This window comes from Cuculus canorus, chromosome 1 (genome assembly GCF_017976375.1).
Source record: "Cuculus canorus isolate bCucCan1 chromosome 1, bCucCan1.pri, whole genome shotgun sequence".
In the NCBI taxonomy this organism is placed as follows: Eukaryota; Metazoa; Chordata; class Aves; order Cuculiformes; family Cuculidae; genus Cuculus; species Cuculus canorus.
In genome coordinates, this window is record NC_071401.1 from 154,903,274 (window position 1) to 154,918,740 (window position 15,467).

At 42.7% G+C, this 15,467-nt stretch overlaps 1 protein-coding gene across 22 annotated transcripts in view; it reads left to right on the plus strand.

The window, feature by feature from the left end:
* The first annotated feature begins 2,585 nt into the window (after positions 1–2,585).
* The window catches only part of TNRC6B (trinucleotide repeat containing adaptor 6B), a 136,069-nt gene continuing 123,187 nt past the window's right edge, over positions 2,586–15,467 (plus strand). For 8 of the 22 annotated variants that reach the window (XM_054064391.1, XM_054064409.1, XM_054064419.1 and 5 more), the window contains exons 1-3: positions 2,586–2,997; positions 3,211–3,271; positions 4,904–4,983. In XM_054064391.1, the coding sequence (XP_053920366.1) occupies positions 2,712–2,997; positions 3,211–3,271; positions 4,904–4,983 (427 nt within the window). In that variant the 5' untranslated portion in view covers positions 2,586–2,711. The other 14 variants (XM_054064476.1, XM_054064620.1, XM_054064539.1 and 11 more) reach the window with 12 other exon arrangements.

Here is a 15,467-nt window from a genome sequence, read left to right on the forward strand (position 1 = left end):
TTTGGACTTTATGAGAACCAGAATCTAGCCTGGGAGCTGTGATCCCCCTAAATCCACAGATGAACCTAGGTAGGAACTACCAAGTTATCCATTATCAGAAAAAGCAACAAAATCTGCTTGCTTTCTCCAGTTCAAATTTGTTTTGTAGCATGAGACTACAGGGACAACAGAGAGTGGTCTCTTTTGCCTCTCTGAAATGACAATGTCTGGCTTCCTTGGCTTATGCAAAATAAATCATACTGTTTCACTTTGCTTTCCACATCCTGCTACTAAGCGTGCCAAAACCTTGAGGATTACTTATGAAGGCAAACCTGTAAAAGAACACCAATAAGGAGAAAGGGAACCTAAACAGGGAAATTATTTTAGGGTTTGTTTTTCTTTTTACTTATGGCAAAGACAAGGCCAGCATATTGGACATATTCTTCTCTCCAAGTGTGTGCAACTTGCACTCAGTATATTAGCGATTTCTGCTTACACCAAGAAAAATACATGTGCATATAGACAGAAGGTTGTAACTAGATGATCTTTAAGGTCACTTCCAACCCAAACTATTCTATGATTCTATGATATAGACAGTTATAAGTACACTGAATAAACAACAAGGAGCAGAGATGAGGTGCATCCCCAATTTATACTGCTATTTCATATTGATTTATATAGTGCTTTTCATATCCCTTAAAGCATCACAATAACAAGTATATACATACATAGTATCAAGCCTTGTTTATATTAATGGGGATATTGCCCCCACCAATCAGTGTTAAAATCAATTACTATTACTGGATGAGAGAGTCATCAAATGATTCAGCACTGTTTACTGACTCGTGTGGCCTGAGTTCACGTGGATCTTGCTTGCTGTCCATAACAGCTGACCCTTCTGGTGATGACCAAACTGTGAAGGGCTCTGGCTCTTCCAAGGCAGACCATGTCTCCACTGAACACCCGCAGACCTGTTCACTAACGTGACATGTATGTCCCATTTCTATAGTTCTCTCCTGTGCTGCAGAACAGTATTTTCACCTGTCCTACTGTTCTGTCAATCAGGTTGTATCAGGATTCTCCGCAGGAGATAAAATGAAAGCATCAACTGGCATGGAGCCCTGGCTGAGGTCAAGAAGTAGCATGCATCAAGAGAGATGGGGTTGTTAGGCCTGGCCTGGAGAAGAGAAAGCTCCAGAGAGACTTTATAGTGGCTTCAGTGCTGAAAGAGGTACAGGAAAGCTGGGGAGAGGCTCTTGATCAGAGGTCTCAGGGATAGAACGAGGGGAACGGTTTTAAGCTTGTGAGAATTAATTCCTAAGTTTTGCTGCAGGTGGTTTGTATGTTTAATTATCTTCTCCTATAAATCTGTCTTGTATCAAGAGATAATACGCAGACAATATTCAGACATGGGTAAATAACCTGAAAGAACAAACACTCTTGTAGACTTGCAAGAATTTATTGATATGCTTAATTGTCTTGTAAGATGTAATTGTCTTAGGTCAGGAGATAACCTGAGGGAGTCTCCAGACACGGTTGGATAACCTAAAAAAAAAATAAACATTGTTTGGGGACTTACACAGTTCTTTGTCTAAAACTAGTACATACACCCGCTGATTTTGTAAGATGGGGTGCCTTTTTTTAGAAAGGCATCCAATTCAGCGCTGGATTGTAAAATGTATTATTGCCTTTGCTTTGAAGACGTTGTCCTTTTATTTTACCAGTGAATGTTTCTCACACAGAGCTGAAAGCAAAACAGGAAAGCTGAGGATGGCATCATTATCAGGGATGCAGGGATACAACAAGGTGTGAATGGGTTTCAGCTGAAAGAGGGGAGATTTAGGTTAGCTATTAGGGACAGATTTTTAACTGTGAGGGTGGTGAGGCAGTGGCACAGATTGCTCAGAGAAGCTGTGGCTCCTCCATCCCTGGAGGTGTTCAAGGCCAGACTGGATGAGGCTTTAGCAGCCTGATCTGGTGGGACGTGTCCCTGCTCATGGCAGGGCGGATGAAAATCGATGATCTGCAAGGTCCCTTCCAGCCCAAACCATTCTATGAAGCAAGACTGTTGAAACGCCTCCCCCGAGCCACGCCTCAACGCCACCTCGCGTGGACCGGTCACGTGCGCGCGGGAGCGGGCCACGTGGGGGCGTGCGGGCACGCGCATGGTCCCGCCCCTCCCGGGGCGATTGACAGCGACATCAGCCAATCAAAAGCGCGGCCTCTCCCTCCGCAGGCGGCTGCTGTGTCATCCAGCACGTGACGTAGGGGGCGGGCGCCAGTTGGCCGCGGGGGCGGCGGCCTCCGCCAATGGCCTCGCGAGCCGCGTGATTGACACTCCTCTGCCCAATAATATTCAGGTGTGGGCGTGGCCTTGAGGGGAGGGGCGGGGCCGATGGTCTAAAGATGTCGTGGAGGGCGGAGTTGATGCTGTCGCACCGCTGAGCGGAGTCGCTGTGGCGCGTTTGCTCCTCGCAGCGCCGGCAGGCGAGGCGGCCGCAGTGGCGCAGCTCAAATGGCGTCCGAGTGTGCGAACGCGCCACCCAATCAGAGCGCGGAGAGGCGGGAAGAAGGGACGGGAGCCCGCCATGGGGCGCTGCCGGCCGCAGCGAGCGCAGCCAATCAGCGCGCGCCCAGGGACGCGGCTGCTCAATGGGAAACGGGGGCGGGGTTTCGCTATGATTGACGTGCGCAACAACTAATGGGCGGGGCGCTGTCTCAAGCGCCTCCCAATGGGCAGTGCGAACGGGCAGGGTTTTACTGTGATTGACGTGGGCGGAAGCCAATGGGCGAAGCGGTCAGCGACGCACCTCCCAACGGGCAGTGCGAGCGGGCGGGGCTTCTCTGTGACTGACGTGCGCGGCAGCCAATGGGCGGGGCGCTCCCGGAAGCGCCTCCCAATGGGCACCGCGCTGGGGCGGGGGCGGTGGCGGAGGCGGCAGACGAGCGGGCGTCGCGGCCAATCGGCGCGGGGGCGGGCGCGTCGCGGCCCAATGGGCGGTGCGGAGGCGTTTCCCGGTGTGTTTGGGTTCGTGCTGCTCGGGGGAGGGAGACGGCGGCGAGGAAAGTTTTTTTTTTTTCGTTTTTTTTTTTTTCTCCTTATAAAATTTTCGGTAGGGTTGTTTGGTTTTGGGGTTTTTTTGGAGGCGAAGGGCGCGTTTTTTCGTGGGGTTGTTTTGGTTTTTTGGTTTTGTTTTTTTTTTCGCAGCTTCTTCACGTTTGTGTCCCCAGGTTCGCGTTTCCCCCGGGCGGGCGGAGCCGCCCCCGGCACTGAGAAGAAGGCGCCTCAGCGGTGAGTGCGGGGCAGGCTCCCCTCTCCCCTTCCCGGCGGGGGCGCGCTCTGCCGGCCTCGCTCCCTCCCTCAGGGCCCTTCCCGCCTTCAGGACCCTCGCGCCGCCTCTGAGGGGGCCGCTGGCCCTCGGCGCGCGCGCTCCCTTTCCCCCTCCCCTCCCCAAGCGGCGGCGGCGCGCGCGGCGGCTTCAAGGGCGCTGCCCCAAAGGGGTTTGCGGCTGCTTCTCCCCCCCCCCCCCTTCCCCCCCCTTTCTCCTCTCCTCCCTCCGTGGTGAGCGCCTGTCCCGGGGCAGAGCCAGGCGCGCGCCGTCCCCTCCTCTGCGGCTGCGACTGGTGCCCCCCCCACTCCACTCACTTCTGACCTGGGGCGAGCGCCTGTCCTGGGCCAGGAGCGGGCGCGCGCAGCCCCCTCCCCACCGCCCGCTTCGTGAGCGGCTGTTCTCCCCTCCTCGCTCCCTCCCCCCAGCACAGCGAGTCCTGTCCCGGGGCAGGGCTGGGCGTGCGCAGCCCCCTCCCCACCGCCCGCCTGGCCAGCGGCTATTCCCCCCCTCCCCCAGCGGTGAGCGCCTGTCCCGGGGCAGGGCTGGGCGCGCGCAGTCCTCTCCCCACCGCGCGCCTCGCGAGCGGCTGCTTCCCCCCTCCCCCCCAGCACAGCGAGTTCCGTCCCGGGGAAGAGCGAAATGCGCGCCCCCCCCCCACACCTCGCAGCGAGCGCCCGTCCTAGGGCAGAGCCGGGTGCCCCCCCAGCCCCAACGCCCCTTCCCAGGTGTGTTTGGTTTTCCCCCTATTTCCCCACGTGCCTCCCGCAGCCTTGCCTGCGGCAGCGACCGGTGCCCTACACCCTCCCTCGCCCCCCTTTATCCCGCAGGACCTCAGGCCGCTGCCCGGTGCCTTGAGCTCGGCTCGCTGCCAAGCCCAGGGAAAAGCCGCCCGCCCAGGATGGGGAACTTGTAAGAACGGCGGGAAGGTGGTGAAGAGCCTTCTTGTGGCTTGGGGAGCGAAGTGTCGTTGTGTGGCGTGGGGACAGCCCTGAGGTTACGCTTGATGCCACTGCAAACCGCGCTGGATGTGTTGGACATGATGCCTGGTTGAAATGTGTGGATGTGGGCGGGAGGAGTGACCATGCTCAGAGGTGTGTCCCAGGCGAATAAAAAACCCAAAGTTTCAACAAAGTGTTTTCCGACCTAAAGCAGACATGTTTACTACTGTAAAAGGAACTTCATTTTTCCGTGTTTAACGTTTCACTGACCTTACAAGTAATTGGTAAGATATCTTTCCAAAAAGTTAACTTTTTTACTGCAATCCATAATTATTTTTGAATCATGACTTGTTAAGGTGTCAGTGTCACGTTTTCGTCCTCTTCCAAAACTGTGGATCTTCCTAAGAAACAGTAGTTTGATATTTGGGCTTTGTATAGCTCCTCGGAAGGTCTGTTTTACCTAGCACTTTCCAGTGACATTGCTATTCAGGTGAAATGGGCTGTATTTTTTGCTGCAAGTGTTGTAGAGGCAATGGTTGGATTCACTGGGTTGTTAAATACGTGCGCAAATTAAAGCAGCCTTGTAGTTATGTTTGTCTACACCGAAGTTGCTCAACAGTTCCCTTCTTTCCCGTGGTAACTGTCATAGTGCAGATTCCTTGGACCATACGTGCTGTTGAGAAGCTGGGTGAATGCTCTCATTAGCTTCCTTAACTGCGGTCCTGAATTGAAAGGTAAAGTCAAGTTTTTCTGCATGATCTATGGTTAGTGTAGGGACTGCCCTGTAGATTTACCTCAGGGAGTGGTGTGTTAGGGTGACTTTCCACTTGTGTTTAACTAAGTTGCAGGTAAAAACTACTCAGTTCTGCAGTGAAGAAATAGCACTGCAAAAAGCTGAGGATGGGGAAGAGGGAATGGAGCCTAGAGTGGTAGTAAGCGTGGTTAGCTTTTCTGCTGTGAAGTTCTGGGGGCAACAACATGCACATCTTTCTTTCTTTGTAGAAGCTAGGTGAGGTTATCGTTATGCCTTTTACTTTCATCTTGGTTAGCTATATTGTATGTAAATGTTTTGTGTATATGCAATTTTATGTAGAACTGTACACGCATATGGAATTGGCTCAGAAGTTTCAGCGCTAATTGGTAGAAGTCTAATGTGCGCGCTTCTCTTGTGGACTTGGTCTTGGTTTCTGGTTTCTCTTAATGTTATTGGGATGCTTAGTAAAAGGAATAATTTCAACCCTGTAATGTGGGAGTACTGAAAAAAAAAGTAAATTATAAACCAGTGTCTCTTGATTAGGCATCTGTATGAATTGGTGCTTCAGTGCAGTTTCTGTATAGCTGGAAATCTAGTTTGAAGTCTTAGCTTTCATTTAAGTAACAAGCTCAAGTGTTTGGAAATAAAAATATTGAAACTGCAAATTAATAAAGGCTACATCTACTAGGGTTTGTGTATAACTGAAAAGTCCAATAAAATTGGTAGAATGTGTCTTATGGCTTTGCTTGGTGATGAGTGTTTTATCATTAAAACTTGATGCTAGAGGATGACTTAAGAGGGAGAGCTTCAGGAAAAAAATTTGCCTAGTTCTGAGATGGCTCATTTCACCTTACGTCTGCCTACTGTTGTAGGAAGTAGGAGGTCAGAAATAAACTTATTTTGCAGGTGTACAATATACATCATATTTAGAAATGGGCCCGTCTACAAATATGGGATGAAAAGTTGCATCCAGAATGATGGAAAGAATAGAAGACTGCTATAGAATAGGGAATTTGATAGCATGTTCAAATAAGGTTTATTCTCCTGGGCAGCTAAGTGGTCTTTTTATGTTGTTTTATTTTTCCTCCAGTAAAGCTGGTGTATTTCTGCTCACAGAAGAGATTGGATTTACAATTAAGCAGTAGAACTGGAGATCATAGAATAAGTCTAAGGAGCTTAGTTATTGACTTGAATGAGTTTATTAATAGTCTACTTAATGGTTCAGTTACTTTATTCTCCATTTTCCGCAGAATGCTTGCATGCAAAGTGTTTTTTCCTTGTCACTTATTGCCATTATCGTGTTTATTTTCTCAGAATGTCTTTCTATACATAGATGTTGTCTAGTTTGTGCAATAATAGTAATAATAACGATTAACAGTCATTTTCCAGCTTCTTTGCAATGGCGTTCCTCTTTAATGCTGCCATTAGGTTCACAAATTCTATCTATACTGAAGATTTACAAATTCTGCAATACTTCTGTTTACAATGTACCTTATCACTTACAGCTATTCAATTCTTTATCATTAGGTTTTATTTTTCACTCGGCTTTTTTCTGTGTATAGTTTTTAGATCTGGAAATGTGCCATTTTGAAGAACTGACATTGTTTGTCTTTATATGATAAATTAAGCGTATTTAGCATAAAGATGAGAGGCAAAGCACCTGATACTAGCCAACAATGGTTTTCTTTAAACTTCAAAGTTTTCTGTTACCTTACCTCATGCTTATAAAACGTGCTTGCCTGAATTATCTCTGGAATTACTTTTAATCATCTGATTCTTGCAGTTTCAGAAAATTTACTTGTGAAACGTTATGCTGTCCTGGAAAAAAAATAGCAAGATGATGTCAGTCCTCTGTGCCAAGTTCTTGATATTAGAACTGAAATGTTTAATGTGTATTTCTAGTTGTTTGACCAGATGCAGTAGAATAAGATGTGAATTCTTCCTGATGGTGTTCCTTAGCTTACTGTCTTTTGCACTTTTCAGGTAAAATATATACACGAAGTTTGCTTGTTCTTTCAGCAAACAATGTGTGGAATAGCGACTGAAGAATTGTTTTTTATTCTTATGAATTCAAACTAAACTTTCTGTTACTTTCTGATAATGAAAATAGGGTGCTTTTTGGTACTCAAGCCAGCTGTCACTGTCAGACAAGTAGTTGCCTGTTGGTATTTCTGCTTGTGAGGTGGCTAGGGTAATAGTAATCAGGATATTCTGATAGCTGTTCCCTGTCCTTTTCAGATGATAGCAAAACTCGCTTCCTTGCATTTCTCTGCTTTACTGTTCCTACCTCCTTTGCATTGCACTCTTAGTTATTCTTTCTTCTTCAGGGGAGTGCATGTGCTTTGCTGCAAAGTGCTGGTGTGTTTTATTTTTGATTTCTCCTTTAGAGCAGTAGGCAGTGAGTACATGAAATAATTTTCCCTTTGCCTTCTTATAGCGGTAAGAGGGAGGGGTGGTTTTGCACTTATTATGGTTAGCACTGTGTTGTAGGGGAATGTTATGAGGTTTTAAAGTTTTCATCAGTGTAAGGGTTGTGGTTGGAGTTTGGATGGTCACCGTGTTTACCGTGTAGTGAGCTATGGAGATGACCTTTTCCAGTTTCAGCTACTCAGTACGGATTGCATTTCTGGGCCTTGCCAGCTTTAGTTGTTCTGAAATCAGATATCTTGCATGTATTTCCTGATTTGAAATCTGTGGATTAGGAAAAACACAATAGTTCCTCTATGAAAAAAATCTGTGAAGAAAATCAATGTTCTATCTGAGACTTCCATTGTTTAAAAACTTCTAAATGTCTTTTTAAAAGGGCAAAATGAATCTGAAAGTAGCTCTTACCCGTTTTAGCTTTTAGGTCTGTGGAGAAACTGCTTGTCAGGAGGAAAAGGGGGAGGTACTGCAGGGCAGCAGTCACACTGCAAGATATAGGGCATTGTTCAGAATAAATGGGTAAACTGGTAGTCAACATATTTTGACCCTGATAGGCAGAAGATCGAAGACTCAAAAGCTAATTAGGGGATGAAAGGATAAGAAGTAAAGTTGCAAAGCAAAGACTTGGTAATTTTAGATTAGGCAAAAGGTGATAAAATATCATGTTGCCTGTGTGAAGGGAAGCCCTCTAAGCCACCTAAATGAGTAGTGAAGTAAAGACTCATTAGATGTTTTTACTTGCATTTAATTTTTATAATTTCTTCTTATCTCTTGGCAGTGTTATAGAAAGCACTATAGTGAAAACTAACCTGACAAAGGGTTTTTCAATAATGTTTGGTTTTTTTTTTTTTGGTAGTGAAGTCTGTTCTGTATTAGGGGAAGTTCATTCTTTGAAGCCTTTTGATTTGGTAGTGGTCTACAAAGAGCATAGTTTTTATGAATGCTGTTAACTGTCTTCTGTTAAGTTTAGATATTTTCAGATTCTAGCCTCTTATTCCTCTTTCTGTTCCTCTGATCATCTTGTATCCTAGGGTTGCAGGGTTTTTTCCTACTTGAGTCTTTCTGGTTTTTTTTCTTAGAGCAAACATTGGTTGTGCTTTGCAGTTCTCTACGATGTTCTTCATGTGGCAAAAGTAGACTTTGCGGGAATCGTTTTAAATCAAGAATATAAAGGCTTGAGAAGCTATATGCTGGCATTCTTGTTTTAACGCTGGACTCCTAAGTCTGCATATAATCAGAATTGAGAAACATCTGGACTGCTCAGAGGTGTCACTACCAATTTCCCTGGCCTTGTGACCGCTCTGCAAATACCTCATGGCTGTGGCACACATCTGGTGGAAAAAGGATTCACCTCTAGGAGACATAAGTAGCTCTCCAGGGACTTGCCAGTCTACTGTGGACTGATCATGCTGTGACTCTGGGGTGATCCACCAGTGCTAGCAGGAGTAGGCCTTCTTGTCTTGCTGTGTCTTGCAGCCAAGAGATATTAATTACCCAGCAGCCCTGTGTCAGCATGGTCTGATTATAAACTTGGATGTCTTGTGATCTGTGCGTGGCTGAGGAGACACATGTTTTCCAGCTCTTGGCTTTTACATTTGAAAACCTTTTACTTCTCTTCTGGGACACTTTTTTGATCTTTAGAAATAATCTGATGACTCTTTCTGGAGACAATTGAGATGCCATAGAGTACATCTTCTTTTCTCACTGCGACCGACAGTTGAATCTGCTTATTATACAGCAGTACCTTAACTTTGTGATTTAAGTGTTTTCCCAGAAGTTACATTTTGTAGAAGGTTAAATCACCTATACGTTCACATTCTTTACTAATGCCTCAGATTTCTGTTGCTTGCACACGGTGACTTAAGGAATACAATACTTAATACATACTTAGAGAAAGTATTAATATGAATTTTTGAATTAAAAAATTGTCTCATATTGTGTCTTTTTTTGTGGTGATTTTATGTAGGCACAGCTCTTCTGTTTCTTAGCCCTTCGAACACGAAGTGGGATACTAAAGCTTAAATTGAGGGTAGTTTAAACATAGCTGTGCTTTTAGCATGGATAAGTGTATGGGTGCTTCAGAATCTGCTCATCCACTTTCTATGCCTGGTATGGTGACAGCATGAAGAATGTGTAGATTTTAGTTGTTTTTCTATTTTTTACTTATATTAAGCGTATTTAATAAGGTTAGGGGAATATTCCCTACCTTTCTGACAGCACTCACTTTGCTGAATGGTACTTGAAATGGAAAAAAATGTTTTTTACTGCACAGCTAGGCTTTCTCACTTACTTTTTAGAGGACTGGTTGCAGTAAATCATCTGTCTAACTTTCTTTGTCCGGCCTTTTTGGTTTTAAAGTACACTGAGAAGTAAGGGTAAACTGGCCGATAATCTTTTTTTTTGTTGAAAGTTAACTCCTCTGGTTCTTTCATATTCAAAGGCCAACTTTCCTTCTTTTCTCTGTACTTGGCAGTTTAAGAATTGCAGAAAACGGATTCAAATTGAGAAAGACTTCCTGTTGATTGAAAAGTAAATTAGCTTGTGGAGAAGTGTCTCAGGGGAAAAAAGGTAGGAGTCCCATTGTATCAAATATTTTAACATTCGCTAATAAGCAGTGGGAAATGCTCCTGACTGGGTAACATTGTGGTGGCCTCAAGGCAAGAATACAGTGGCATAATTGGTCTGTTCTGGCTCCAGCTCTATCCCTGTACTTCTCCAACACTGGGTAATGTTAGTTTCACCAGCTTAGGTAACTAGATAAATTGGTACTGCTTTGTGTGTGGATGCTGTGTGTCAGCTTAACTTGCCCCTGCTTCAGCTGCCTAAGGAAATTAAAAGTAATTTTAGTTTTAGAAGTTTTAACTGGAAAAGTAACTGGGAAGTTTTATTACTGCAGTTTCAAGTTGAATAAATAGTGAACAAAAATCAGCGTGTAAAAGTGAAAAACATTCAAACTTAGGAGCAAATTTCAAGAGTTAGGTTTTTAGATAGTAGTGGGAAAGCTTGACTGTGAAAATTAATTGTCATGTATTGCAAGTAGGTAGCCTAAAGGCAGACTTGTGTATTATAAAGATTGGTTACCTATTTTGCAGACACCACTTTCAGAGGAAATTAGATGTGAATGTTGAACTGGTTTATGCCAGACCAAAAAGACTGAACAATTATGGCCCACACCTTGCATGTACTTGAGCAGGTCTGAAACTCTTCTGGCTATTAGTTTCAGATTTGGTAGTTCTAACTGAGCATGTTTTTCATCAATTGCAGTGTTGAAGACTAGGTCTGTATTGCTAATAACTAATTTTGTTTTCAAATTTGAAAAAAAAAATATTACTTATAAAATTGAGCCTATTGCCTCATTTCTTTGAAGAAGATTGAAGTGGCATTGTTGAATATAGAGCAGATTTTTTAAAATTAGTTTCCTGTTCCTTTCTTAGGTGCCTAAACAGCTGAAAAGTACAATTTGGACTGATGTCAAACTATAAATAGTGATGAAGCTGAACTTGGCAGTGGGTTACGTTGAAAGTTGGTGTATGCAATTATAGTTTAGAATTATTTGCTTAACAAGTCAGTATTTGTTTTTTTTGAGAATAATAGTGCTAAGATCTTGGACTTCACTGCATATCTAGTCATGTTAGTAGGAAGTCAAAATGTTTTTGTGTAAAACAAAAATCTCAGTTATTAATGATTGGAAATGTGGTGAATATGGAACATGTATTTAGAAAGTTTCAGAGTGTAAATCAGCAAAGCATGAAGTAAAAAATAAAACCAAATTGACTTAAGCTTCATTCTCCCCCTCTGCATCCCTAGCCCTCCTGGCTGTCCCTCAGCTCAGTCTGGCTGTGGGCATCTCCCCAAAGCTCTAGTGCAAAGTGTAGTGTGATTATCTAGAGCTTCACTGTGTTCAGCAGGCTATGTATGTTTGTCATCACTGCTGTAGGACTTAGCATCGTTATTTCGGCACTGGCATGGACTTCATAACAATGCAGCTCTTTTTGTAAAAAATAACAAAACATTGAAAAAAATGGATGGTTTAGCACAGCGAACTTTGATACTCTTTCAATTATAATAGTAAGAACTAAAGAAAGTTGAAAGTTGCAGTACCTTCCAATGCTGCAGTGCATTTGAATGATTTTTAATAATGCAGTATTTAACTCTTGTGACTGCTAAAGTTGCCATTTAAATGTTTTAATGGATAAAATGCCCTTCCCCCTTTCTTGAGCACTTGCCTGCTTCCCACCTTATCAGCTTTAATTTAGTTACTACTGCTGGTTTTGATAAACGTACTGTATGTAGGACTTGATGACTCTTTGACTCAAAAGGCAGCCTTCGATCCTAGTTGTATTTTGTAGCAAGAACAATCTGATGGGATGATTCTGTTGGGATTATCAATGGTATGGTTATTTATAGCTTTCAGGTTTAAAGTTTAGCTGTTGAGAATTAGACATCCCTCTCATCATAACATTCTGCTTAAGATGGACAGGAGTGTTTAGGTCTCTGGTCTAGTATATCATACCCCCTCCTTCTTTCTCTTCACCTCTCCTCCAGGGTACTCAAGTACTCTGTATTCTGAAAACTTTCTGTCCTTTTGCAAATACTCTGAAATAAAGGCCTGCTATCACTGTACTGGTTTTGCTTCAGCCATGCTGGAGCTTTGGGAATGCTAATATATGTGAATTGCTGGCACTTGGTGCGTGTTGACAGCATTCCCATTTTTCCCTGCTAGGGCACTATTAAATTACATGATAGTAGTAATACTCATGGTAACGACTGCTGGTGCGCCATTAGGATTTGGAGCATTGCTACCATTATCAAGCTGAAGCAATATTAGCAGTGTGAAATAGCCCCATTTTCTGTGACTGGAAAGCATTATTTTCCAAGATCTAAGAGAACAGAAGATGAACAATTGAAGACAGTGAGGTTTTTATAGCAATAGTTTGTTTCCAACCTGGCTAAAAAAATTTCTTTTATTATATGTTCTGGGTAAAACTTTGATATGGAGCAGAAAAAATAGTATTCTCAGGTCATCATGTTTTAGTTCCTAGATGCTCCAGTCATCACCAAAACTCTTACTATGCTGCTGACTGTCAAAGACAGATTGAAGAGAGGAGGGAGCAAGGGGAGTGTTACATGCTCCAAAGAGATTACAGTCAAAGACAAGAAATAGGTGGACATAGTGTGTTTCAAGAATTCAGATAAAAGGTAGTCTTGACAACCTCAATTTCTCTATTTTTCTGTAACACTGTGGCAGAGTGGTGAAGGACTTGGAGAGAAGAAGTGCAAATAGTTTTGAGGATGTTTGTTCCATATATATGTGCACATATACCTATGTGTATACATATATAAACATGTGTATCTATATGCCTCAGCCAAACAGAAGAGATAGAGTGGGACAGCACACAAAGGACTTTGGAACTCTTAAGATAGTGGGCAGCCTTGGGCTGATTATAGTTGGGACGTAAACTTGATTATGGCTGAGAAGTGATCTGTGGTGTACGATAGGCTTCTGAGAGAGACAAAATACTTATGTTCACTGTAACCCTTAATGGATTCTTTAGCAAAACCAGGATGAGCAGGAATGAAAGAAGTGAATTTTTATGTTGCTTTGTGCAGTAGAAAGTGGCAAAAAGGTGTAAGCAAAACATTTTTAAATACACTTTTTTTTTTTTTCCCTTTAGTGGGTAGAGAAACATTTAGCACCTTGGAAGTTGTTTATGTAAATGTTTTGGAACACTGGGAAGGTGGCAATGTAATGTTCTGTCTTCAGCTCGCGTTTCAAAGCTGTCTTCAGATTCAAGAGCTAGAAACAGGATTTTCTAAATAGAAAGTCTGATTTAGGTGCATTTTTGCGCAGTCCAAGGCTGCCTTTCTTTACTCTGCTGCTGAAAGTGATTATCCAGTAGCCAGGTGATCACATGAATAAAATTTTTTGCTTTTTTAAAGATTTTTTTTTTTATAAACACAAGATAAGAAATAGTACTGATTTGCTCAGAAAAAGACCCATAAAAGTTATTTTAAAAGCATCCATTTGCACTTGTTTTTCATGTCCTCCTTAACATTGAGTCAAAAAGAAAGATGTTCTTTAGTGAGTTTTAGGGGTTTTTTTGTTAACGTTTCGAGTTTCTTGAGCAGCTTGTGTAATTTTAGCAAAAAATGCTGGCATCTTCAGGGGTGTTTTGTTTTATGAAAGTGGCTTGCTAATTTATATTTGGGCTGTTGATGTGAAAAGACTTCAATGCTGTGAATTAGGGCTTGTTTTGTACATATAGGTTAATGATGTAACTTCTGTATAGTTGTTCTATCTTTATGTTCCCTTAGAAGTGCAGTACAGACTAATGTACGTGGTCTATTCCAAGTAAGTTGTTTATCTTGTTGAAAGTGGCTGTGTCATATCTGTGTTAACATCTGAACCATTTTCCATACAGCAGAAAAACATCAGTGCAGAGAAGTTAATATTGAACAAAATATGAAGTTGTGCAGCCAACCCTGAGTTAAACAAAACACATTTTATCCTGTGTCATGTTTTACTATAGAACACCACAGTGATTTTTGTGGACTACTCGGCTGCTGTTGCTGAAAGTCGCTATTTGGGTTTTCTTTTTTCCCATAAGAGGCTGAGGACTTCTGCCTTTTCCTGTTCCTCCTGGCTGCTTTTTTTAGAGTTATATCTTTAGTTCGCCTTTCCTTGAAGTGCTAATCCTTCCTGGATTTCCTTCCACCTAACTAATGCAAAGAGATGGTTCTAAACAAGGTGAAAGAAAGATTATAAATCTCTCTCAAGCACCAGTAGCATCTCTCCTCCTCCTAGGAATTATTTCTACTTGATTACAAGTTACATCTCCCTGTTTAGTCTTGAAAAGTGAAGTAAAATGGAGGACTCCCCACAATGAGACCTGGGTTTTCCTGGATAATTTTTGTAGTAAATCCTGACTGTTACATTGGTAGTGTGCCATAGATGAAAAAAACATGAAATATTTCTGTGTTGTTTTGAAGTTGTGAATGCTTTTAAGCCATCTTCCCAGTATTGTACTTGGTTATGTGATGTTTTTGTGTAGTTATGTCAGCAGATGGTTTTTGTGAGTGGTGTTTGTAGATAGTTCAATGCCTTTTGAGCATAGTGCGCTCTTGGTCACCTTATCAGAATCATTCCACAACATAAGTCAGAACTAGGTTTAAAATTAAGATTTGCTGCTGTCAAATGTTTACCCACTTAGCAAGGGGACAGCTAAACCACAGTGGCAGCAAAGACCACCTTTTTGTCTCCAAATGTACTCTTGCTAGTCAGAAATTGTTTGAATGGAAATCATGCCCAGAGAGCTCTTAGTTAATGCTAGAAGCTCAGGAAAAAAAATACTACATTTATGGCAGTTTTTACAGTGGCAGGAACAGTTTGTCACTAGATAATGCTGTACATTAAGCATGAGCAGTAGCCAACAAGATGACGCAGTGACTTTAGAAATGTGCCACCTGTTGGTTGCCTTCACAACAAACCTCTCTTTTATGGTGCCTGAATAATGACAGCTGGAATAGTTAAGATTTTAGTGATGTTGACTTGGGTGTATAGTGGTAAACCAGTAGTTCTGGACCATTTTCATTCCTGGAAGTTGGTCACATTTTGCAAAACCAAAATTCAAGTATTTAATTCTAGCTGTGGTTAAGACAGGGTGGTGGAATCTGAATGATTTGAAATGGACTTGTATTAGCCAGTTCAGTGCTCCTGATGTGTTATTTCAAAATAGGATTGAGTACCTGATGGCTGGTATTGGATTAATTTTTATACATAACATTTCAGGAGTTATTATAGGGTTACATAAACACTTTCCTTGAACATGTCCCTGTGCGTTCTCTCAGTTCTTATGCAACAAACCAGTTTCACCCCATGTTTTTTTTAGAGTTGTGAATAGAAATTACATTTTTAGAGCTTCCTACTGTTGTCATATCTCATAGTAGGGAATTCTGTTCCACATGCTACCAGTGTTTACTGTTACTCCAGGTTTGCGTGGAAGGTTGGGGGTAAGAATTTGAAGGAAATATTTCCTGGAT